The sequence below is a fragment of the Capra hircus genome, chromosome 18 (assembly GCF_001704415.2).
Source record: "Capra hircus breed San Clemente chromosome 18, ASM170441v1, whole genome shotgun sequence".
NCBI classification, from domain to species: Eukaryota; Metazoa; Chordata; class Mammalia; order Artiodactyla; family Bovidae; genus Capra; species Capra hircus.
In genome coordinates, this window is record NC_030825.1 from 31030912 (window position 1) to 31057019 (window position 26108).

At 42.1% G+C, this 26108-nt stretch overlaps 1 protein-coding gene across 1 annotated transcript in view; it reads right to left on the reverse strand.

The window, feature by feature from the left end:
- CDH8 (cadherin 8) overlaps positions 1-24903 on the reverse strand; it is a 397394-nt gene extending 372491 nt beyond the window's left edge. The window contains exons 1-2 of the mRNA XM_005692098.3: positions 24148-24903; positions 8969-9419 (exon numbers count right to left, since the gene is read on the reverse strand). Of these exons, the coding sequence (XP_005692155.1) occupies positions 8969-9220 (252 nt within the window). The 5' untranslated portion in view covers positions 9221-9419; positions 24148-24903. The remainder of the gene's footprint in view (positions 1-8968; positions 9420-24147) is intronic.

The window sequence follows — 26108 nt, forward strand, 5'->3', positions numbered from 1 at the left end:
GTCTGTTCCAGGGAAATGAAACTTATTTAACATGCATTCAGCAGGACAGCAAGGCTGTGACTGTTCTTTCTCTCTTTATCATTTCATAAAAATGATTAAATATTGCTGGCACTTTAATTTATTAATCGATGAGATTGAATTTCCAAGGGTTGAATAAGGTATGGTTTAGGGGGAAAAAAAAAAAGATTCTATTTACCAAATGAGTTTCACATTAAATCATGGTCCCCAAGAATTTACTATGAATAGATGGCATTGTTTTTTTAAAAAACTGAGCAATATAACACTGTCATTTGTTTTTCTCTCATTTTACTATGTTTTAAAATGTAATAATAGCTTGCAAAATAAAATACAGGAAAATTAAAAAAAGAAAAAGATAATCCAACCACATGTACTGAAGAAAAAAGGTTTTAGTATATTGGTATATTTCCCTTTATTGATTTGTGGTACAGTTATTAAAGGGGCTTCCCTGGTGATTCAGACAGTGAAGAATCCCCCTGTAATGTAAAGAGACCTGAATTCAATCCCTGGGTTGGGAAGCTCTCCTAGAGAGAAGGGAATGGCAACCCACTCCAGTATTCTTGCCTGGAGAATTCCATGGGCAGAAGAGCCTGGTGGACTTTAGTCCAGGGGGGTGCAAAGAGTCAAACATGACTCAGCGACTAACATAGTCATTAATATGAATTAATGTCAGGAATTAATCCATTTTGTTTTTAATAGTTTCAGTTTAGTTCAGTCCTGTCCGACTCTTTGCAACCCCATGAATTGCAGCATGCCAGGCTTCCCTGTCCATCACCAACTCCCAGAGTTCACCTAAACTCTTGTCCATAGAGTCAGTGATCCAGCCATCTCATCCTTTGTCGTCCCTTTCTCCTCCTGCCCCCAATCCCTCCCAGCATCAGAGTCTTTTCCAGTGAGTCAGCTCTTCACATGAGGTGGCCAAAGTACTGGAGCTTCAGCTTTAGCATCAGTCCTTCCGATGAACACTCAGGACTGATCTTTAGAATGGATTGGTTGGATCTCCTTGCAGTCCAAGGGACTCTCAAGAGTCTTCTCTAACACCATAGCTCAAAACCATGAATTCTTCAGTGCTCAGCTTTCTTCACAGTCCAACTTTCACATCCATACATGACCACTGGAAAAACCATAGCCTTGACTAGATGGACCTTTGTTGGCAAAGTAATGTCTCTGCTTTTTAATATGCTGTCTAGATTACATGATTATTATTTACTCATTAAATAGAATCATACATTTGTGATTTTTATAATCACGCTGTTTTCAATTAGGCAAGTTTTTATATCAGAAACAATGGGTGGTGATTTTAGATAGAATTAGGATTTTCCTTACAATAGGTTTTAAAATCAAAAGTATTGACTTTGTATGAAAACTGTTGAATATGGTTGATCAGACTAAGAGGTACACTGAAACTGACGTTTTTGCTAATGTTTGGTTATATTATTTTATGTGCCCATACATATAATAATAGCTATGTATTAGATATTATTAATTAATATTATAATTATTTTAATTTAATATTATAATTATTAATATCTTATTATTAATATATATAATATATTAGATATCCTGCTCTATTAGATACAGGTACTCTATTCATATCACACATATATTTTTAATTATATTCTCTACACATTTTACATCTTGCTTCTGATATTTACTCAGTTGCAATTATGTTCTCATGTTCTACATTTTAACCATTTGGGGATGATTCATACTACTCTGCTGTGTAAATACACAAGGAAAGCCTTCCCAATTGTGCAGCCTCTACGTCTGCCCAATTCCTCGCCCTGAGCTTTGGCCTTACATTAGTGATAGGTATCAATTCTCTGTTTGCTTTCTTTTTTTTTTTCCCACATTGACTACCTCGATGCCATTTATTCATAAAATAGGGTTACTTAATCTGGGTTTTTCAGCCATAAACATAGACTTACTAGCATTTTGCTTCAAGTGGAAAAAGTATGTGTCTCAATGTGGAAACTCTTAAAGAGGACCAATAAAATATACAAGACTCTTCTTGTAAGAAGCCTGCATGAATTTATTTTTCAAGACATCTATAGAGACAAGCAGATTGTACACACTCTTACCTGGCCCCGTGGTAAGGAACAAAGATACAATTTGCTGTGCCCAAGAGAGGCTGTGTGACTTTTCCCTCTAGCTACTTTTGTAGCAGAAGTGGAAAAGAAAGAAAAGAAAATAAAGTGAAAGTCTGGGGGCTACCAAGAGGAAGAATTAGGAGATGATTTGGGATTTTACTCATGTAGAAAGTCAGCTAATAGTCTGTGCACATGTGTGTATGCATGTATATGTATGTGCATGTGTGTGTGTTGAGGGTTTCTGCTAACATACATGACAAATACTACTCTAGTTTTTTATATCAGCACCAAAAGATTTCCAACAGTCCTGGGATGCCTGTTATTTGTAAGTCGGGACATTGGGCAAAAGGCAGACAACCCTTGTTGTTTGGCCAGACTGAGACGTGCGATGCTGACTTGCATTCCTGCCAAATTACTGGTGCACAAGGCTCTATCTGAGTAGGCGGGAGCGTCACAAAACTGACAGTGAATTGTTCTTGCAAGGCCGAAGATACAATTTGGCTGCGGCTGCACAACCCAGTGCTCTTAACATGCAAACGGCCAGCAAAAATAATGGCATGTCAAGTGCAATTTTCTCACCAGCCGCTGACACCGTAAACTGTAAAACAGTGTAATTATTTGGCATCCCGTGTCCTTCATACTAAGCACCACCCAAACAATTTCCAAGTTACGGTGAAGAGGGAAGGTTAGAAGGTCAATTTTAAAGAGAGAAAATGAGTCAGTGCCTTGGAGGGAGAGAATTATAAATAGACGTGGCATCACCAATGGGAGTTATATCCAAATAAGGAGTTGCTCAGAAATCCAGGTAGGAGGGGAAAAGGGAGGAAAGAGAGCTGAGGAGTTTATGTAAGAAAGAAGATTTAGGAGAGATCTCTGACCACCTGGAAAGCAAACCGTATTTTTTTCCCCAAAAATAAAGCGGTCTGAGGAACAGTGGATCACAGAACCACAGAGCAAGAGCTCAAGGAACTTGGGCCAAAAATCAATAGATGTTGCACACATTTTTTATATTGCTTTCTTTTCCTGTTCCATTGGGGATTTGTAACTTAAATATAATTCCATAATCCACTATACAAATTACAAGTGAGGAAACTGAACCTGAGAAGTGTTGCGTGGCTTTCTCTTCCAGCTCCTTTAGGGCAGATGGGGAAAAAGACAGAAGCCAGATTTCCAAGAGATTCTTGCTCATCTTTCTACCTAATTCCAAAGCTCTCAACACAAGCTCTCTGTCTTCCAGTTCCCCAGACCCAGTCTCAGCTCCTTAAATGGCCTTGTCCATATACTACGTCTTCTGTGTCAATGTTGTCTTTTTCAGCTCTGCACCCTGGTTCACCCGGTTATGGCAACCTTTAGGGAAGCTTCCATCATCCCACCAAACAAAACAGCTTCCTCTGTATGGGCTTCCACACCAGAGTACCAACCTCAGTTTTAACCTGACATACGTTTTTGTGATTGTTTTCTTAACATCTGTCTCCCTCTAGTAGCCCATTCTGATAGAGGGCATGGATCTATGTTTGCTCAGGGTTAAGATTCCATAGACAAGAACACTTAGGAGATAGTAGCTGCTCAATAAATATTTGTGGAATGATCTGATCAATCACCCTCCTGACTCACAGGCAAGAGCTTTCAGGATGGCATCGAACAGCCCAGCTCAAAGAATCCATGCACATTTCACCCAAGGATGATATTTTTGTCTCAGTTACAAGACTTATGAAAAACTACCATGGGTTTTCCATCTTTCTTTTCTAAGACCAGAGCAAATAAAAATATAGGGTGAAGGGTTTACCACATTATTCTCTTCCAGAACTGGCAAAGAAAATCAACACAGGAGGTTTTGGGCAGTATGGAAGTCAAAGTATTTATGTGTATACCAACAGGCTCTGAACTACCTTGCTCCACAGAGAGCTGGAGGCAGGAGTGGAGCCTCTTTGGCTGTTATTTGCTTTTCAGATATTCAGAAAGATTTTTGGTCTAGTTCGTGACATAAATTTCTAGATGAATTGGAAGATAATGGAATTTCCAGGCTGCACTGCTTCATGCTACGGCTAAGGGGACAACCTCCAAAGAGAAGAATCTGCAGTCTTCATAAAAAGACTTGTTTTAACAAATTTGTTGTTGTTGTTTTTTAGTTGCTAAGTTATTTCCAACCCTTTGCGACACCACGAAGTGCAGCCCGCCAGGCTCCTACGTCCATGGGATTTCCCAGACAAGAATACTGGAGTGGGTTGCCATTTCCTACTCCAGGAGATCTTCCCAAACCCAGGGATCGAACCCATGTGTCCTGAAATGGCAGGTGGATTCTTTACCACCAAGCCACCAAGGATTCTTATCACTATTACTATTTCAAAGAAAGACTTTTAAGATCAATGCCTAGAAACAATATTTAAACTACCTAGCAAGTCCCTAAAATCCCAACAGGAGTGGAAAACACGAAAGCAATGTACTGTCTCCTAACTGAAAAATACTACTGATATAAAAGCTGATTTATCTTATTTTATAAATTCCTCCATTTTTAGGTGAATTATTCATTCACTTATTCATGCAAAATATTTACGAGCTCTCCTCATATGCAGGCAGAGTTCCCAGTTCTGGGGATATTCAGTAAAGAACAAAGAAGACAAAATCCTTTTCTTTGTAGAACTTGCATTCTAGTAGGTGACAAATCAGAAGATAAAGTATGGTGATGTGAGACAGTGGTCTTCAGGAAGGAATAAAAATAAAGCATAGTCAAACAGGTTGAAATATCAGAGATGGAACAGTTCTATTTTAGACAAAATGGGGCAGAGAAGGCTCTATAAGAACACAAAATTCAACTTCTTTTTAATTCAAGGGAACATATGCAGACTTATGCTGCTTCTGATTGAGGGGACACTCAGTCATCCCACCCTGTTCCCACGATATCGCATAAACCTTTCCACCTGGCAGGGGCTCCTAACTTCCTACTCCAGCCCATGCCACTAAGCTAAATGACAGTTACCCTTCAAGACACATGGAAATATCAACCCTCATCTTCATCCTAAGCAACCTGGGCTCATTGAAAGGGCCCCTCATTAGGCTCCCAGACTCCTGTGCTCACATAGTGATATAGTTTCTTTGTCCATCACTCCAACTACACACACACACACACACACACACACACACGAACACACAATACAATCATGACTACAATATGTATAGGCACTCTGCATGCCTTATTTTTGTTGTGCTCACAGTGATGTAGTTTCTTTGTCCATCACTCCAACTACACACACACACACAAACACACACACACACACACACACACTTAATACAATCATGACTACAATATGTATAGGCACTCCATGCCTTATTTTAGTCGTTCTTATCTACTTGTATTTACCTTATCTGGCTAACACTTGAGCTTGGTTATTTCCTAGGGAAAATATCCAGAAAGTGGCAACGCCAATACTCAAACCTCCACAGAGTCCAGCTCTAAGACTTAGTTTTTTCTCTGCATCCAGCTGCCTATCAATAGAGTAAAAACAGAAATGAAGGATGCGAGGGTGTATGTGAAACTCTGAAGAGCCAATCACTCAAACACTGACTCTGCCCTTGAGCTTGAACTCATTCTGCCAAGCCCGAGGCTCCCACTATGGTGACTCGCAGGAGGGCCTTTTAAAGAGCAGGTATGCTCCTGAGTAACTAGTGCTTCTCAGCCAGTTCCTGGGGAGAAGCTCAGCAATGAAGCGGTTCAGAGTCAGACGTGGAAGAGCGTTCACAGACAGACGTGGAAGAGGATTCACAGAGATAAAACGGTATAAAGCACCGGTGGGCACCCCGATACGGATCATCCCCACACTCAGCCTACCTCATCACCTGCAGCAGTCACCTGAAATGCATTTTTAGACTCTGTTACAACCTAAGTCCCTCAAAGGCTAAGCCATAATAACTCAGGAGCACTTTTCTTTAAGGGGAAATATACATGATTGGAAATATTTGCAGGAAAAGTTCTTCAGAAAAGAGGATTAACTCAGATTGAACAGTCGTTTAGGAACTGGCCGTGTCCAGGATCAGAGAAGAGGAGTTCATCAAGGATCAGAATCATCTTGGCCATTTCAAAATCCTAGGGTTCGGGACTTCCCTGGCAGTCCAGTGGTTGAGACTTTGTGCCTCCAATGCTGAGGGTGCAGGTTTGATCCCTGGTCAGGGAACTAAGATCCCACATGCTGTGCAACACTGCCAGAAAAAAAAAAAAAAAGCCTAGGGTTTACTAGCAACATTTCTGTCCTTGAAAGAAGCATGAATTTCTCAAGTACTGCTGCTGCTGTTGCTAAGTCACTTCAGTCGTGTCTGACTCTATGAGACCCCATAGATGGCAGCCCTCCAGGCTCCTCTGTCCATGGGATTCTCCAGGCAAGAACACTGGAGTGGACTGCCATTTCCTTCTCCAATGCATGCATACATGCTAAGTCATCTCAGTCGTGTATGACTCTGTGTGACCCTATGAACAGTAGCCCACCAGGCTCCTCTGTCCAAGGCATTCTCCAGGCACGAATACTGGAGTGGGTTGCCATTTCCTTCTCCTCTCCTGTAACTATTACGTCACAAAAGGATAGTAAACACTGCATTGTTTGCCTCTCTCTCTATTGCTACATTTAAACAATGGAGGTAAAATTAGTCATTAGATCCTGACTCCAAAACAAATCCCAATTTAATTACTTTTTATATTCAGGTAAAAATGGAAAGTTCTTCTGGGGATAGCAAGTTTGTTTGTTTATATTGCACAAGACATCAACAGTGTGATAGACCTCCATAGAGTTAACTAACAGAAAACAGGCAGAAAATATCCATCAATTATGTATGTGTACATGTATTATATATCCAGAATTTCATACGGCATGAAAATGCCTTGTCGGAGGGCTGGATAAGAAATCTGAATATCCAGAAAGTAAGAATTTAAGAACTCTGCATTCTATACTCAATAATTCTTAAGTGCAAATTATGGTTTAAATACATGGTAACTAGTCACTAAACTGTAATCGGATCCAGTGGATAAAATCACGGCCTTGGGAATCCCCAGCTTGATTCAGATTCATATCATTTACTAGTGCTACGATCTTGGTTTGCTTTATTAATCCAAGTCTCAATTTCTGCACTCATCAAAATAAAAAAGAGAGAGAGAGACAGATAATCTGGTCAAGAAGCCCCTGTGCAAAACCCACCGGGCCAGATGTTTTGCAAATGAGAACTTTTCACATTTAGAAACGTTTTAAGGTAGATAAACTGCATAGTAAGTAAAACCTTTAGCAGAGTCTGGGGCAGTAGCCTCTAATCAAACACATTAACATTTCTGCAGGGAAATATATGAAGTCACAGTAATGGGATGCATTACGACTATAAATAGCCTCCAGTCAGTTCTGCTACCTGAGTGTGCATCAGGCATACAAAAAAATCATTTTTGTATTTTGACAAAGAAAGGAGCGTAGATGTGTTTCATTCATATATTGTTTGTATATGTGTATATATGCACACATAAACACGTATATGTATACATGTGGAGGGGGGAGGGAGCTACTGTTAGAATCAATCAGGACTGTGCCCACAGAGTGCTTTAATAATAACGCTCAATACAAAACAATATTGACCAGAATGCAAATTCCTTGAAAGAAGGGGTCGTTGGTTTATTCATCAACAGGCCCCTATCCACCTAAAAATGTGTTTGCCTCAATAATACGTGTTCTCCGAATGATTCCTGACACCACCTCCTCCGGATTTCCCTTGCCCAAGTGAAACTACCTGAAGTGAAAAAGCAAAATCCTTGGGGAGGCTCAGTCTGCTTTGCAAGACAATGAGGTGCAAGCACAAATGGGATCAGAAGTTTCCAGTGAGACACCAAGTCTTGAAGCTCAATATTTAATTCTTCTTTTTTTTTTTTAATCACTGCATTTCGGAAACACATAGTATTGGCATGATTCACTTCTGAATCTGACTTATCAGGAAAATCAGTGCTTGGCAGGCTCATAATTGGAATTCTACCTACAATGATGGTATGTGCCCAAATTAACAGAAGTTTATGAATAATTCTGAGGAAAAAAGCATGTATAGTCTTCAACAACCCACAGTGAGATTGTGTAAATCAGGCAGTGCCTATCATCAGAACAAGGAACACTTGTCTAACTTGCCAACAGCAAAACAAACGTAAACCCAGTCTAACACATACACGCACATACACGTGCACAAACACACACACATCACCAGACCAAAACTTTGATTCTATCCATTTGACTCCACCTGGCAATGAATTAATCAATATCCTATTGCAAAGTCACTGAATGACCATAAGTACAAAGCACTGCTAAGCACCCACTCCAAGAATCTACCTTCCTCCATCCTAGGTTAATAACTGAAACAACAAATGAATCACAACAAAAAAAGGAGAAAAATCTACCTGCAATTGGAGATACATGGCCTCAGAATAAAATGGGACAAAATAACATCTTAGGAATCCAGGTGGTAGAAATTCAAATTGAGCAAAAATGTGTACATCTTCCAAGTCCTGTAAGCTACAGAAGAGGTTTGGCATGCAGACTTTTTCTATGAAGTGAGAATGAGAATGCTTATTTGTGTATGCATTACACAAGTGTTATTATAGCTATGATATAATAGATGGGGAGGGTGGGAGAGGTGGGGAGGATGAGCTTTCCGGAGAAAAGCAGTTTGTCTGCATTTAAATCTGTTACTGTGGGATTATTCATATTCCTAAAGAAATCAAGAGGTAAATGAACTAACCATCTGGCCAAAAGTACTTACAGCTAAGTGCAGCAACAACTGTGACAAGCCTAATGTTAAAGATCTAGAGACCAGTAAGATCCCAAAAGCGGGATCTTAAAAACGAAGCTTACCCGGCCAACAAGGATCGGTTCAGGTCCAGAAAACTCTTCCAGGACAAACATTTGATTCCAAACCCAGCCTCTTTTGGAACGATTCAAAATCCGCTGTTCTTCACTCAGCCTGTTTAGTTCCAATGGGGATCCACTCATTAGAACCGGAGACTGATTCATCGGAGCCGAGTAAATACAAGGGGGAAGAGTAATCCATAATATTATTAATGGAGTCCAGAGATCCAAGAGCATTTCCGCTAGCCGTTCTGGCATGGTCCCACCAGTTAAGCAAATCACCACGAAAATGAGACAATTACTTTTTTTGCCTCCGGTCTGCAGCCATCCAATTCATCATGCGGTGCCGAGCATTTACTTACAGCCCTGCCACGTGTTTACAGTACCGGAAACAGACATCATCTACGCAGTTTTTCTAAGACCACGATCCATGGGCTGTCCTTCTTATTGAAATTTCCTGCAAAAACAAGGAGGGAGAAAACTAATGATCCACTGCCAACAGGTTTTAAAACAAAATCACTGCTTTTCAAAAGCATGTGAATGAACATTTCCCACAGCCTTGAATTAAGAAAGTGGATCCATATAGATTGAGAAGAAGTAGGCTCACAGGTCTTTTTATACTTTAAGCTTTCAGATATTCGCATTAATTTTTGTTGGCTTCCCAGGTGGCGCAGTGGTGAAGAATCTGCCTGCCAGGGCAGGAGACACAAGAGACATGGGTTAGATCTCGGTGGGGGGGAGGGGGTGACGGCGGTCAGGAATTCCCCTGGGGGAGGAAATGTCAACCCACTCCAGTATCCTTACCTGGGTGGGCTACAGTCCATGGGGTCGCAAAGAGACACCACTGAGCACACACGCGTGAAAGACTGTGTTGGACAGGACTTAGCGACTGAGCACAGCAGCGCAACACAACGTTAATTTCTGTCATTTGCTATTTGTTAAAAACTGCTGCAAGTCCCTGAAATTTGCTTCTCCCTCCTTGTTTTTTTTCCTTCTTTCTCCCTTCCTTTTTCTTTCATGCCTCCCTCCCTTTTCTCTCTCCATGGCTTTCACTCTCTTTTCTTGCAGTCTGTTTGTAAGGCAAGTGTGGGTGTTGCCAATGTAGCCCTCCTGCATTCCTGTAGAGATTGCAAGTCTTTCTTCCTTCCTTCATTTCTTCCTCATTTTCTTCCTTCTCTTCTCTGTCTCCTTCCCCACCCTCCAGTTTAAAGAGAAGTTCTAGTTCCCTTTGGGCTGCACTATGTGAAGAAACTAGCTTCAATGGTTAATTTAAAAAAAAAAAAAAAAGCTACAAATGAGAACAGAAGGGAAATAGCCCCAATTGTTACCGTCTTAGCTGCCACAGCCCATCAGAAGGGATTGTCCAGCTCGGGCTGCAGAATACAATTCTCTGCCAGGATGCTAATAATGAGTGAATAAAATTAGAATGCTCCCAGAGAGAAATTCTGTATCGTCCAGCATGTATGTTATAATCAGGACAGTGTCAAGGCTCCCATTCCAAATGTACAGTTGAACAGGAGATCTAAATTATGAAAAGCTCCTTTGGGAATGAAATATGGTAAAAATACAATTTTCAATTGAGGAGATTTCAGAAAGGGATGCACAAAAAAAATCCCCATTACCTGAGGTGTCAAATACATTTTTTTTGCTTACCTTCGGTGTGGCAAAACGTGTTAAAAAATTATTTTTAAAGAAATAATGTTCCCCACATATCCCAGAGAGAAGTCTAGCTGAATTAGATTAAATGGGAAAATAATTCCTCAAAACACCATGGGGAATAGTTTGGCTCAGGGAATTTATAATGCAGTAGGGAAACTTAGCCCTGTGTGTCCCTGGTTCCATTCTGGCTCAGAATGGGAAAGCAAGAAAGTCCTTAACATTGGCTTAGCTAGTGAGTGGTCTTAGCAAAGCCAGATGTAAGGGGCAGATTTAGATCCTGCTGCAAAGACAGGCAGGATCCTATCTAACAAGGTGGTGAATAGAATCGCCCTGCTTGTCACTTTTCGCGTGGGCTCACCTCCATCACTGGGACTCTCTGTGTACCTCAAAAGAGGCTCCACCCTGATAAGGGCACAGGAGAATCCCTGCAAACAGCAGTTGCAATGGAAACTGAAGGCAAGAAAATCTTTCAACAGGAAATCAACTCAGAGAAAGACAGTCCAGAACAAGGCCCCCAGCTTTCCCTAAAACTTTAGTACCAGCAGGGAGATCAGGCTTCCTGTATAGCAGATTTCCAGGAAGACCTTGTCTCATCCCATCTGAGAACAGACCTTTGCAGGCTTCGAATTTAAAACAAAAGTTGATAGATCTTGATAGAAAAATCCCTTCAATATCAACAGTTTTCTGAATGGTCAATCCACTTAAACAGCGTTTAAACTTAAAATACTTAGCATGTACAGCACACCCATCACATGCCATGCAATCTCCTAAACATGGGGCAGGAACAGTGATGCAGGATTAGTGTGTTACTCGCGAGACTGTCTGTTTTACAGGCAGAAAATCCTGGGCTTGAATCCCAGCTCACACGACTTGCTGTCTCTGTAATAATGGGAAGAACTACTTAAGTTCTCTGAGCTTCTGTTTTCTCTTCTGCAAAATGGCAGTAAGAAGAATTCCTAATTTCCAGGCAGTAGGGTGATTCAGAAACAAGACTCAGATGAAGCACCCAGAACCTGGGAAGCACTCACTAAGCTGTGATGCTTGTTCTCCTGAGCCAGACTGAGGAGGCGGTTTCCTGACACCATCTCTGCCCTTGAAAAGCTTCCGTTAAAAAAAAAAAAAAAAAATCAAAGGAGCAAAGAGTTAATAAGCTGTGTGACTTCTGCAGGAACGGTAAAGGTATGAGAGTTACAAAGGCAGTCAAGAATCCTCCCTAAGGTGGGATGTGGGTGGACGAGGGTGATGCTGGTGAGAGAGGGGCTGGACCATACTGGATGGAAGGGAATACTCATTTTAATCATGGAGGCTCAGCCTAAACGCTTCTCAGGGGCAAAAAGACTTCTTTCCAAACCTACCCTGCTTCATGCTGGGCCATACCTGAATGCTCAAGAGCCATGTAGACCATCCTCTGATGGCCTGAATGCTATAGAAGGAGAACAACGAGATGGTTGTGAGTTTCCTCTAGGTCCAGATAGCTTGGAGTTTGAATTCCAGCCAGAGAGCCATCTTTACCAGTTGCATAACTGGAGGTCAATTAAAAATAATAATGATAAAAAAACTAGAATGCTATTTACCTAGCTGGTTTATTTTGAAGATTACAAGTGATAATTTTGGTAAAGTGATTAAGAATGCACAGTTATTTTCAAATTGTGCCAAATACTCTGCAAGTATTCTCTGGCATCTGCTTTGTTGTTAATAATTCTGGGATTAAAGCAGTTTAATCCCAATTTAAAGTCCTAACAGACACTTCCCTGATGGAAGCCACCAAGCAGATGGATTGCCACCAAGCCACTCGGGATGGAACGTGACTCAATTCCTCCCTGAACTTGTCAGAATCAGGTAAAAAGTAATAATAGGCCCTGAAACTGTTTTATACAATGGCATAGCTTCACTAGTTAGAATAAAGGGATTAATCAATAAAGAACATATGCATAGCCCCAAATAGTATCCATGAACACAAGATCTTGCAGTCAGATCAAACTTACTGTGCCTTGTAAGTTTTGTTACAAGGCACAGTACTTACAAGCCACAGTAAGTTTTATTCAAAACTGAGGTGTAGAGTAATGATATGAGTTGCCTGAAGAACACCTCCAGTAAAGAGAAAACAGCTATTTGAATCTAGGTAATCTAACTTCAGAATCCTTTCTTACCATAGTCCCTTCTCTTGTTGTCTAAATATTTGATGAGCTTATACTGTGGGTCAGGCATGAAGGCAAGAGAAGCAAGCATATCAGAGTTCTTATCTTCAGGAAGCCAAGAGCCAAGGTAAAGACTAGGAAATGAATACTTAGAACATCCTACTAAGTCTCAGAAACACTAGGGTAGTACAGAATGATGGGCATGCCACTCATCTTCACTGCCTTAAAGAAGGCTTCCTGGGGGGAACATCATCTAAACATCGAAAAGGAGTAACCCAAAGAGGGGAGGGTAAGTATAAAGGGTCATTCAAGTCAATCAATGAACAAGAACGAAACCATTCACTAATACAGGATTTGTGAATGAATTAGTACCGAGGGTAGTTTTCAAATCATTTCTTGTCATATTATCTAATCCATGGCCATGGTATCTTCTTGCTACCCACCACGTCATTCTAATTATGGTCTCTAGACTACATGTCAAATTGACGTCCTCTTCTCTGCCAGAGCTTTGTGAAGAGAAGAGTGTGTTCAATTTCGAAAGCTCTCAGGCATAAAAATAAGTGCCATTCCACAACGATGGTATGCTCAGTCATGTCCAACTCTTGTGACCCTATGGACTGTAGCCCACCAGCCTCCTCTTTCCACAGGATTTTCCAGGGAAGAATACTGGAGTGGGTTGCCATTTCCTCCTCCAAGGGATCTTCCCGACCCAGGGATCGAACCTGCGCCTCCTGAGTCTCCAGCACTGGCAGGCAGGTCCTTTCCCACTGAGCCACCTGGTGAGAGTATGGCAGACAGCAACTGGAAGCACAGTGAGATCGGTATTTTAAATAATGTTTAATTTTAACTAAATACTGTCAGAGCCTGGGGTTGTGTCCCTCTTTGTTGCAAAGGAAGACAAGCAACAGTTAGAGGCAAGGGTGTGCAGTTAAATGTTTACCAAGTGGCTATCTGAAAGAAAAAAAATCCCTGATTTTTTTATTTCCATGATATAAATACTTCCACCGTGACCAATTTCAAGTTTTCAATGTGATCACTAACCAGGTATGACAATTGGCGGAAGTTTCTAAGCCATAAACACCTCTGGTTTAGTCAAGTAAGAGTTTCCTCCAGCATACCCCTAAGTGATGCTTCTCAAACTTTAATGTGCATACAAATCCTGGAAATCTTTCTAAAATGCAGATTCTGATCCAGTAAGTCTAGAGTGGGGCTTGCAACTCTGCATTTGTAATAACCTCATCTGTGCGGCAGATGCTGTAGCTAGAAAAGCCTAGAGTTCGCAGGAATAAAACCACCTAACTCAGACCTCCTTCCTATGAAGCCTTGAAAGATTCAGTGGTGTGGTACAAAAGTTACTTCCTCCTCAGTGTCATTAAATAGCATGCCCATAAACTACTTACTACCCGGGAATAGACTTTGGGAAAACCAGCAATAGAATGTATGAATAAATGAGACTTTGTATGATGTCATAACTTTTATACTTAACCCACTCCATATGGGACACTGGAAAAACTGCTCCAATAAGCAGTGTGTTTCCACGCATGCTATTAGGGGGTGTTGAGACTTGACCTTCACTTTAGCAAAGTCTATTACTAGGAGAGAAATGGGATTCTCCTGTGATAATCAGAACTCTACTATTTATATGCGGGGCTCTGCCATGGGCGGAGCTAATGTTGTCCTCTTAGATGATCAGAGAACAGCTTTATAGGAATTCTTGAGATGCAACCAAATGTCCTGTCACTGTTATCAGAATTAATAAACATTGTAATAGTGGCTGCATATACAAACTGCTTAACTCTACGCAAGGAAGAAGAGATTGAGTGAGGTTGTAAAGCTTGGGTAAAAAAAAAAATCAATGTATTTTTAGATTTTCTAACCACAGTATGTATGTCTGGCCAAGCAATCCACTTTATTATAATGCTGCTGCATTGATTTACACCCCGAGAGTGAGATGAAGAGACTTGACAGTCCCTCTGGAATTCTTACAAAGAAGTAACTAGAACTCCCCCAAGAAGATGTTTCGTCTTAGGTAAGACACTTACAATCCTGCTTTTCATTCACACTTACATTTTAGAGATAGCTTTAATTACAGCCTGGTCTGACCCCACTGACTTCAACTTTTTTTTTGAGGTTAAAAAAATAAAAAACTTTCAGATAAGTCATTATGCAAAAATATTACTGCACCATTGACTTGGTAAACAACAAAGATTGCAGTTCCCAACGATGAGCCACACTCTGAAGCCTAAAATAAAAACGGGCTTTTACCGACACTTCAGAATTCAATCCTGCAGATTATTGTGGTTGACAGGAAATTATGCTTTTATTATCCACTGGGCTTAGTGGCCACAATATTTCATGGAAGCAAAAATGACACATAAGACCAGAGAGTTTCTATTAAAAATGTTTCTGACCTTGAATTTAGAGCCATTAGCAGGCTGCTTCAAAACAGGTAAATGCACATTGAATTCAAAGTGGTATTTCAGCAATACAGGGTACGCGGTTCAGCCTGAGGCCCAGTGCGATTCATGCCAAGCCCTGGAGAACTAGAGACAAACAATACTTGTGTGTGTCCAGATATAAATAATGCAGGAGAATCACCTTTCCTAAAGCCTTCAGAATGCCCTGACCAAATTCCCTCAGCAGAACAGAATTTAATTTTTTTTTTTTTTCATTTACACACACACACAGGATTATCTCTCCTCTCAACCACAACTCTTCTGGACATCTTTCTTTGGCATCAAATCATACATTTATCCAACTGTCTCTCTATCCAAAAGCTCATTATTTGCTTGTTTTACCACCCAGAATAATAGCTGTCAAATCTACTCTACTTTTTGCTATTATTGACACGCTATTGGTTTTTTTTTTTTTTTTTTTTTTTCCTACTGGAAGTTTTAGTTTTCTTTAAGTTTGATAACTACTGGTTACCATGGCAAAGACAGTTCCTCCTCTTCCTTTCCCAAGATGCAGTCAAAACTCTGTCCTTCACATAGAAGCTTTCCTGCTATAGACATCTCAGAACTGGGGTAACAAAGACAGGAGAGTCAAGTTTCTTTTCCTAGTGTTTACAGGCTCAGAAATTTATTTAATGAACTTTCTTAGAATTATAAGGTTAGTTAAGATACTGAAGCTGAATCTATCTTGTCGGATCTTCTTCAGGCAGAACTGTCTTGAAACCACATCAGAACGATGAATCTAAGTCCCGCACTTTCCTTGCCTATAAGAGTCATGCCAGGAAGCCATTTCTCAAGTGTAATCTAAATCCTTCCTTCTCCATTTAAAAGCCACATCCTTTGCTGTGTTTAAATCACCTGCTCAGAGTTTAACAGCCAAAGACCTAATGAGGGAAAACAATTTGTGCTGGCCCTCCGGTGGGGGAGGTCATGGAGGAGCTGTGACCACAGGTTTATCCATGAGCTGGACCCTGGCAATCAAAGGCTCCTTACCCCTCCCTGTCCTTGTAATGCATGTCCTGCCCACTGTGTCTGTATTAGCAGCCACTTCAAAGATGTAGCCTTGAGAGAGCTATGTGTTACTGAGATCATCTGGATGGTACATGAGACTGAATGCCACGAACATCTCCGTGTAAATGAGCTTTAAGATTCTAGCAAGCAGATGCAGAGATCTTGTGGTTGCCCAAGTCAAGCCTCATATGTAATGTCCATTCCCTTGTTTATTAAAACTGCCACCTACCAATCTGGAGTGCCTTGCCTCTTTTTCCGTCTGTCCTGGAGCTCCAAGTATAAGGGTCGGCTTTGAATTTCACCCCCTACCCCCTCTGGAAACTCCAAGGTTGCAAACCAACATGCCTTTAAATCAGAGTAACCACTAGGAAATCAATCTTACCCTTAACAATCTTGTTAATACAGCTGAACTGTGGGGGCACTGAGGCTGAGAACCTTGACTCTGGAGTCAGAAGTTCTTTGAATCACAGCCCTATCATTCCTAAGATAAGTGACCTAGGCAAATTTATCTCAATAGTGGCAGATGAGGGAACTGACTTGAAACATGGTGAAAAAAATTAAATGAGATAAGCTTTGTAAAAACTCTTTTGTCAGTGTAACAATGATAGTTACAATTTATTGAATGTTTCACCTGCTTCACAAAGAACCTTGACTAATTTTTTAAAAACTATTTGATGTGGATTTCTTGCTGGATACATCAGTGGGGAAAATTCTGGTGCTCTGTGTAAACAGGTAATAAAATAACTTTTTCCAGCTTTTTTTTTAAATGGCATGAACCAAGTGGGATATAAGTAAAACAGCATTTCACAAATAGCTTTTCCTATCCACAGTTAATATACACTTAATGTCTTCAAATAATTTTATGAGGCCTCTAAAGGGTGGTATTTTTTAAAATTATTTAAGTACAGTTGATGTATAACATTGTGTTAATTTCTGCTGTACAGTAAAGTGATTCAGTTATACATATATATTCTTTTTCATATTCTTTTCCATTATGGCTTATCATAGGATATTGAGTATATCTCCCTGAGTTATATAGTAGGATTAAAGGGTGGTATTTTTAACTTTCCCCCACCCTGGGGTCATCCATGTCTCTCTTTTCCAAAGAAGACATGGCATTGCCCAGCATCATTAATCCTAAAAGGGCAAAGGGTAAAGTGCAAAGGACAAAGTACAAGTACACATCCACACCAGAACTACTCACTTTCAAATTGTAACCACTCACTGGAAAACTCTTCTCTCCTACAAGAAAAATTCCATTGCATGTCATAATCATGTAGTATATTCTCATGAGAATGGTTCAAGTGGGAAGTCCCTATTAATTCAAAGATGAAGATACAGTGACTTCTAAACACTACTCAGACAGGAGTTGAGAAGATAATCTTAACTAGAGGTTGCATTTAGGTAGTGTCTTCTTCCAAAAAATATTTAGCAAATTCCTGATGTGTTTCAAGAAATTTTAGTACTACTGATGATGGTTAAAAATTAGAAGCTTTCCCTTCCTGCTTAAAAAATGTGGAAACAGCATTGTTGTATGGCAGAAACCAATATAACATTGTAAAGCAATTTTCCTCCAAATGAAAAGTAAAAAAAAAAAAAAAGGAAATGTGGAAATGGTTAAAATCAGATATGACACATAACCAGGGCTACAGAGTCTACAATACTGAAACTGGAATGCAGCCAAATATCCCAGCCTAATAAGTCAAGATTCTGCCAATTAGATTATACTGTGTAGTAACCACCCTTACAAGTGCACCTTACTTCCATTCTTTCATGTTTCAAAGACTTTATAGCTTAAAAACCACCCACAAGCACTGTTACCATGAACTCCACATGGACATAGATGGGTAGGTAAACGGATAGCAAGCAATCATTTGACAAAAATGATATTTAGATATCACTTTGAATATATAGTTTCTGAAAATTAAATTGTTTATACAGACTCTAAAATAAGTGTACCTCCTTCAGCTGCTTTATTTTAGTGAAATTTAAAAGTCAAGCCTGTTTTACTACTCCAATAAAAATAGATTTGAATTATTTATTTCATAATTCTGAGCATCCCCATTTTAAAGATGGCAATACTTGGGACATAGAAAAGTTAAATTCCATTTGTCAAGCTGAAACAGCAATGGGCTAATAAAGAATGAAATGTGCTCTTGCAATCTTTACATTATATTTTGGAGATAAGGCTCCATAGATAGGAAAGAAAAGCATTCCTTAATGATATTCATATTATTCCCCATCTACTTATTTTGTTATTTGTGTTACATCAGGAATCAACTAATCATATTTTATGCATGAATTCATTTAGGAAGAAACAATGCATGGAAAATATGGTCCCTACTGCTAATAGAATATGAATATAGTCTAATAATATTTTCACTTAGTGATATAGAAGAATTAAGAACATTGCATTTAATATTTCTGTGAAGTGCATTCCATTTGCTTAAAATATCCGTAAATACATCCATGAGGACTTTCTGATGGAACTTTTTTTTTTCCTGTGTGTATTTGTGAGGGCCAGGTATCCTGCTGATTAAAATCAATATAGAGGAGTCTTCTAACAGACACAGAATTGCAAGTCACATGAGGTTGATGCGAACTGTTCAAATATAATATATATTAAAGAATTAAAGAAAGGAGGCAAGGAGCATAAGAAGGAAAGAAGAAGTAGTTTCCTCATTGGGTTTTGTTTTTTTTTTAAATAAATTCTCCACAAGGGAAAGGTACAGATACTGAGTTACACATGCAAGACTTCCATAATTAGAGCATTTTTCCCAATAAAATATAACTTCCCATCACACAGAGTTTAAAAGCATTCTTGATGCAAGTCTAGTCTTAGAAGTATTCTTAATTTTTATAAGTCCATATCATTTAAAAAATGATTTTGAGGGAAAAATAAATGCTTTGTGGAACATGAATAAAAATGACTTCTTCAAAAAGGGAAAAGCTGTGTCTAAGAAAAAACTTGGGACAATTTATGAAATTTCTGTAGAGAAAACTGAGGTAGATTGTCACAATATTGGACTTTAGATATACTTGCATCCCTCCCTCCCCTTTATTGAGAATATACTAGAAAAAAAAAAAAGGCACAGGGCTTGTTAATTGTCAGTGCATTAAATCAATGTTGACTGAGCACTGATTCCATGCTCTTCCCTCAACCAACCATCATCCCAGCATTTGTAGTTGTCTTTGACAAGCAGAGTAGGGAAAGAAACTGTTTGAAGGTTCCAAATACAAGTGTTATTCTTTTACGATGGTATCCAAAGAGATACAGAAAAATCCCTTCTGTGCATTTCCTCCTACTAATAGAACTTTACAAAAAACAAGCCTTCTAAAGTCAAGACGGTGGATGATATTTGTGATAGGGAATAGCGCATGACATTTAAAACTCAGGAAATAAAAGCTTGGGACATGAGAGAAAAAGGAAACAGCATTGGCCTGGATGCTCTGCCATGAAGAGGCAATGGAGATTTCGTTCACAGCAGTGTATGGGAGAAGCAGCTGAATGGCATCCATTGAACTTATTTCTTTTCTGACCTTTTGAAATTGCCAGGTTCAACTAATTTTCTCCTCTTGGTTACATCTGGAGGCGGGTTCCAGAGGCAGGAACCAACAGTGCAGTTGAGACACACTGCACACGCCACACCATCAGCAACTTCCCAGGGACTCAAAAGAGAGCAGACGAGGGGCTCTGTGGTTAATTAAGCCCCACGACATCAGTGGATGGCCTCGGACCATCAACATATTATATTCCACAAATATACATTTATGAGATTCTGTAAAAAAAATCTTCCCACACCACAGACAGATGTGTTTGCTTTAAAAGACTAGTCAATATATGAATCCAAGAAGCCTAGAGGGCAAAGCAAATCATCTAAAGCAGATGAAAGGGTAAAAGGAATAGGATAAGAATCTCCTACTTGAACCAATAAGTGAGTTAGTTATCTAGGGACGTTTTCAGGTTTTCTAGAAGTAAGCTCTGTGTGTGTGTGTGTGTGTGTGTGTGTGTGTGTGTGTGTGTGTGTATGTGCGTGTAAGTAACACCTAATACAGAGCAAAGGAATCAGCCTTGGTTTAATTCTGTGCTCTGTAGGAGGTATACAATACGCCAAAGACAGGAGCTTTTCCCAAACTAAAAAGCAAAGTTAGTCCATTTCACCTTTGAATGCCAACAGTGTTGAAAACAGAAAAACTGCATTTCCCCCATGCCTTGCTTCTCTAAATAATGTTGTAAAAAATACAAAATTATTGAAACTAATACCGACAGCACCATTGAGCAGAATAGTTTTGAAAAAGTCTTGGGACCTTAGTTTGCATCTATAATCTAAAGGCTAGTCTGTTTTGCTTCTTCCTTGATTTGTCAGACACAAAACGTTGCTGATGGAGTAGGAAAGAATGGTTGGCAATACAAACTGAATGTCGTTTTGTCCATGAAAAGCTTTTGTTTGTGCATGGCAATTTTGCTCAGATTGGAATGTTGATAAAGTTGTAAGGTATACTACCTTAATAGAAAAATAATGAAGATTATTAATTTTGTCTTTAGAGAATTAGTTACTTCTAATGATAAAGTTACTTCTGAACAGTTGCCGATGAAGTGTGGATTCTAACTTTTCTGTCTGTGCTTGATCCTTTTTCCTCACCCATAAACAGAGAAAGGAATTGTGAGAGGAAAGCCCTGAGGTACAGCTTCCTGAATAGAATCATTATTCCCTCACTCTTTGGAGTTTTCTTGCTTTGCTCCAAGACTCAGGCGCTCCCTGCTAACCAGGAGCATCAGACCTTAAATCTGTTCACTTTACAAGGAAATGTTGCCTGATGAGGATGTTTATATAACAGCCTTTACAAAATGCCTTCTCAAGTGGCCTACTAGATCCTGCAGAGCATGTTTCACAGATTGTTTTGTTGTTTTTTGTTCATTTGTTTTTTACTTTGAGCGAACTGCCATTGGCTACTTCTACTGTGTTCAGTGCTACATTAAGCGGTGGCTTTAGATGAAGACTGTCTTGACCAGAGTGCAGCATGTAATGCCCACATAAAGTTATTTTTTCAAGTTAAAGACTTCCTTCTTTATTCAGCTGATACATGTACAGCAGGCCAGTGGAGCTGCTATTCCAGTGAGGGTTGCAACAAAACTGTTCTTCAGCTAAATTCTTAACACCTTCAGGAGCTCAAGAAATGTATCTTGGACACCCAAAATGCAGCCAAAATATGTTAAGCGATTTGGGTGGAGAGATTTCCTCATCTGGAGTCTGTAGAGTTTTAAGAGACTATAGCTTATAAGGCAGAAGAATTGATTTTTAAATAGTAATAGCAATTGGAAAATAGAAGATCCAGGTTGAAGGGGGGGACAGTTAAAAAGTTTGCATGACAGCATTGCAGCAGACATTTCAGACAACATTAGCCAGTGCCTCTGAAACATCGGGCTTGTTTGTGATGGCTATGGGATACCTGGATGCCCATGTGGATGTCGTGGGGGACAGAATGAGGAGCGCAAATTGCCACAGAGCAGCCCTGAATGAAACAGTCTCCAGGGCATCTGCGGGGCTCCTCTCTGTTTTCAGAATAGATTTTTCTCAACTCCAAGCCCTCTTCAGAGTCCAGGGGAAAAAAATATATATATATATCTATATATATTTATTTATTTATTTATCAAAGATGATTTAAAATCCTGCGACTGCTCCAGCATGAAATGACTATGTGATTGGGGGGCTTCCAAACTGCTGAAGCAGATTTACCAAATATTATTAGTAGTATTATTATTTAATAAGAGGGAGAGCCCTAGAATTTCTTTCAGCCACAGAGCTCAGGGAAGTGGAAAAACATGTCTGGACAGGATGATTATGGAGAACTCCCTTTGAGGGATAAAAAAAAAAAAAAAAAGTAACCCTCAGAGAACATCCTCTAAAGGCCTCCTGGTTAAAAGAATCTCTTTACACACACGTGTAAAGAATCTCTTTACACACACGCACACGCACACACACACACACACACACGATAAAACCCCTGGAAAACCGGACACGACTGATGAAAAGCAAAAACCAGGCAGAAATTTCAGTTGTGTTTGCCATGAACGACAGGGCTCATTTTGCATGCAGTGAGGTACAGCGGCCAGGTTGAATGGATGGAAAATCCCACTCTCGAATCTTACATAAATATCTCCTTCCAGCACATAGTTTTCCAGTTGAAAAGCTCCTATAATGAAGCCGGAGGTGACAGCCTAGGGAGGGTTGTTAACGACTGAGATGGCTGTCAGGAGTGCTGTAAAGAGGCCGGCGCTTCCTAGGGGCCCCAGCCGCCCCCCTACCCCGTGCCTCCGATCAGTTTCGCGGTGGTACCCATTCGAGAGGGCAGGGCCAGTGCGCCTTCTCCTGCGTCCCGGTTTCCATTCTCCGCCAACAGATACTGTGAAGCCAGGGAAAGAAAGCCGGCTGATCGGCTGAGCAGCTCTGGCGCGCTAAGGGCATGGTCGAATCTTGCCTCTTAAAGAGGAAACTCTGTGGAATCTTCAGGAAACGGTGGTAAAGTTGAAAGGACCCTTTCTCCCTTGCCTAATTATCAGCTCTATCCTTTAACTGGAGCTGAAGTGAGCAGCTGCCAGGGTGGTTTTCCATCACTGACTAATGTGCGTTTGCAACAATAAACAATTAATATTGTTTGATTTCTTACATGTAGCAGCCCAACCAAACTGCTGCCATCTCGGCTCGCGGAGACAAACGGCTAGTCCCGGACGTGCCGCCGGCTCTGTGCCTGCGGGGAAGGGTCTCGGGATCACGAAACTTTGAGGTTTCTGCCAGATTGGACGGGGAAGGGTCTGGGCTTGCGGAGAGGGAAAGGAACAGGAAACTGTGGATACCTGTTGGCATCCTCGTTGGCGGCGGCAGATTTTCACTGGCTCCCAGGCTTGGCTGGAGCCTGAGAGAACGGGGATCAAGTCCCTTATGAACCTGTTACGCGCTGCCAGAACCCGGGCAAGAATCCGCTTTTCCTCAGGTCCCGCGAGGGGCGCAGCCTGCCCTCCCTCCCCACCCCCCAAGGGTTCGCGGATGGGGAGGAGGGAGCTGTCAGAAAGCGCAGCTCCGGGCTCTGGCGGAGCTAGGAGAGGGAGTCCGAGGGAGTCCCCGGCTCGGCTCAGGAGGCCTCTGCGAGCACAGTCTGGCGGGCTCGGAGAGAACCCTGCTTGGGTGTCTTGCCTAGATGCAGGGCTGTATCTCGGCGTCCACAGAGCCGCGGGGCCGCTAGGGAGCCCGGCAAGTTTGGAACCCGCACCGCGCTTTCCGGGGCCGGAGGAGCCACTTGTGGGAAAGCCGTGGGCTGGGGCTCTCACGGCTGAGTCGTGGCCCGCTGCCCCACTGCGGGGGTCGCCCTCCGTCTCCTCGGGATTGGGGCGGTGCGGCAAATCAGCCAGAGGGCACCCTCACCACCACCACCCCGCTCCCCTTCGCCTCCTTTCTGCTCCGGCTGGCACTTGCCTCTCAGCCGGCGGCGGGTGCTTCCCATTCACCGCACGGACCCCGCAGTGAAGGCGCGCGGCTGCAGCGGCGCCTGCCTATGTCGCGAGGCGGCGAAATCGCCAGGCGACCGCAAGAAAGGGAACCTGGCAGGAAAGCCGGAGGGGCACAGCCTGCTTGCTTCTCCCCGGGATCTGCTGTAGGAGCAGGTTGCAAAAATGGTCAGGTAAAAAACCCTGAGGTGATCCCATCAGTTGCGCATAGCAGGAAAGAAGATTTAGCTCAGCCCCACACTGGGGCTGCAAACCCACATGCACCATTCGAATGGAAGGAGGCGTGCAGGGTGCCGGAATGGGCAGGGGTATTCCTTAAAAAAAAAAAAAAAAAAAAAAAAAAAAAAAAAAAAAAAAAGGTCCCTTCTGGGTCCTCGGGGCATGGATTAAAACGAGGGGTTTGGGTGGAGGATCACTCACTCTTGAGGGGCTCCGCGCGAGCGAATTTCAAGCCTCTTGGTTCACTAATGGCTGGAGGGGTTCGAGGTCTGCTCCCGAGGGCGGTGAACAGCGAGCGGTCCCCGCGCGCTGGGCAGACGCCTCCGGATCGCGTTCATGCCTCTCGGAGCGGCGGGGCTTGGTGCTGAGACGCGGGGCGGGCGCGCCGGGCTCTGAGTCTCCGCAGCCCAAAGTGCAGCTTCGCTGGGTGGACGCTACCGTCCGTGCACGAGCCGGCGACAGCAGATGAGCTTCGGGGAAGCAGGGAGATTCCAAATAGATCCACTAATTCTAAGCTGAGCGCTCCGGCGTGCAAGCCCGCCTGCCTGCCAAATGTAACTGTGAAGTGATGTGGAAAAGTGAGTCGGGTGCCTCCCCTGACGGATCTCATTGGGCAGAGCGCAGAGGCAGGTCTACCACTTGGAAATTCATGTAAGCGGGCCCCCTCCCCGCCCCCTCCCTTCCTCCCCCCACCGGCGCTCTGGCGCGCTCGCTCCTCTGTTCTCTCCCGCTACCAAGTGGGCGCACAACTTTTCGCTCCTCGCTCTCGAGCGCGCCCAGCGCGTCTCCGCCTCCGGAGCCACTCGGTGAAGATGCGCCCTTCCGTGCGGTGCGCGCCGCCCGCGGAGGGCCAGGCTCCAGGGTAAACGGGCTGGCAGACTACAAAAGGATGCGGACGAATGTACCCGCGAGCTTTCTCTCTGAGTCTTCCCGGAGCTCTGGGGCTAGCGGGATCTTGAAAAGCGTCCCAGTGAACCACGGCTGTTTTCCTTGGGAGGAAGAGGACGCGACAGGGCAAAGGGGTGCGCGTGGGCGTCTTGTCTCCTCTTTAAGCCAAGATCCTCAGGCAGACCAAGTGGGGGTGTCAGAAGGACCAATGCCTGCTCCTCAGACGCTGTGGTTTAGAGGCACTGTGTCGCGGTCCTGTGGGTGGTGCGCATTCCTCATGTCCCCAGGCTTCTACTTCTTCAGGGAGATGGGATGAGGAAGCGCAGACGGGCAGATGCAAGGGACGCGTAAGTAGGTGTGAAAAAAGCAAAACTTGCTTGGTAGACTGCTAGGAGAGACTGCTAGGTCTTCTCAATGTGCCCTTGCCTGCAGATCTCTCGGGCACCAGACTTCTAGCTCCTTTGCTTCCGCCACGAGATGCGCTTTCGAGTCCTTTGATGGACTCCACTCGAACGTTGAGAATCGCCCACCATGGATCAGAGCCCGTGCAAGAGGAGGATTCAGGAATCACGAGGTCCAGATTTCTTTTCCTCTCATCAGTGAGGCAAACACGTAGAAAGAGGCAGCTATTTTTAATAAAATTTGTGAAAATTACCATGAGCTAATCCTTATTCCTTTGTTAACTCCCCTCCACAGAACACAGTCTATTCTCTGTGCGCTAAGGCTGAACTTTGAGGAAGGGTTTTACTACCCGGGAACAAAGTCAAGAATGGAAGAAGAAAGAAAGGGTATGGAGAACCAGACAAGAGGTCCGTAAAGCTTGTACTATCTGACTTCAATTAATTAGAGTGAGGAGAATGAGAAAATAGACACAATATGCTTATAATATTTATGCAATGTTGACTTTTTTGTGTGTCTGTCTACCATCCCATTGTGAGATATTGAAAAGGATGCTGACTATAGGTCTAGTATCTGTTTCACATTCTAGGTGATTTAGGGAAGAAACTGAACTATTTCAGAGCAGGGAGAAGTGAAGAGATGCAGGGGGGTATTTTCCCACGAGACAGTCACTAAGTAACTGATCTCATCTCAGACTCTGTCTGTTTACAGGGTATTCAGAAATTGGCTAATTTCATCTTGGGAAAAGGAACAGTAGTCATGCCTCAGTCATATTATAACTGCCGCTGGACCGGACAGTCCCAAGTGGATAGAGAAATAGATCACATCTTGGACAATGCTTAATTTTCAGACATGCATTTTCACTTTGAACAAAT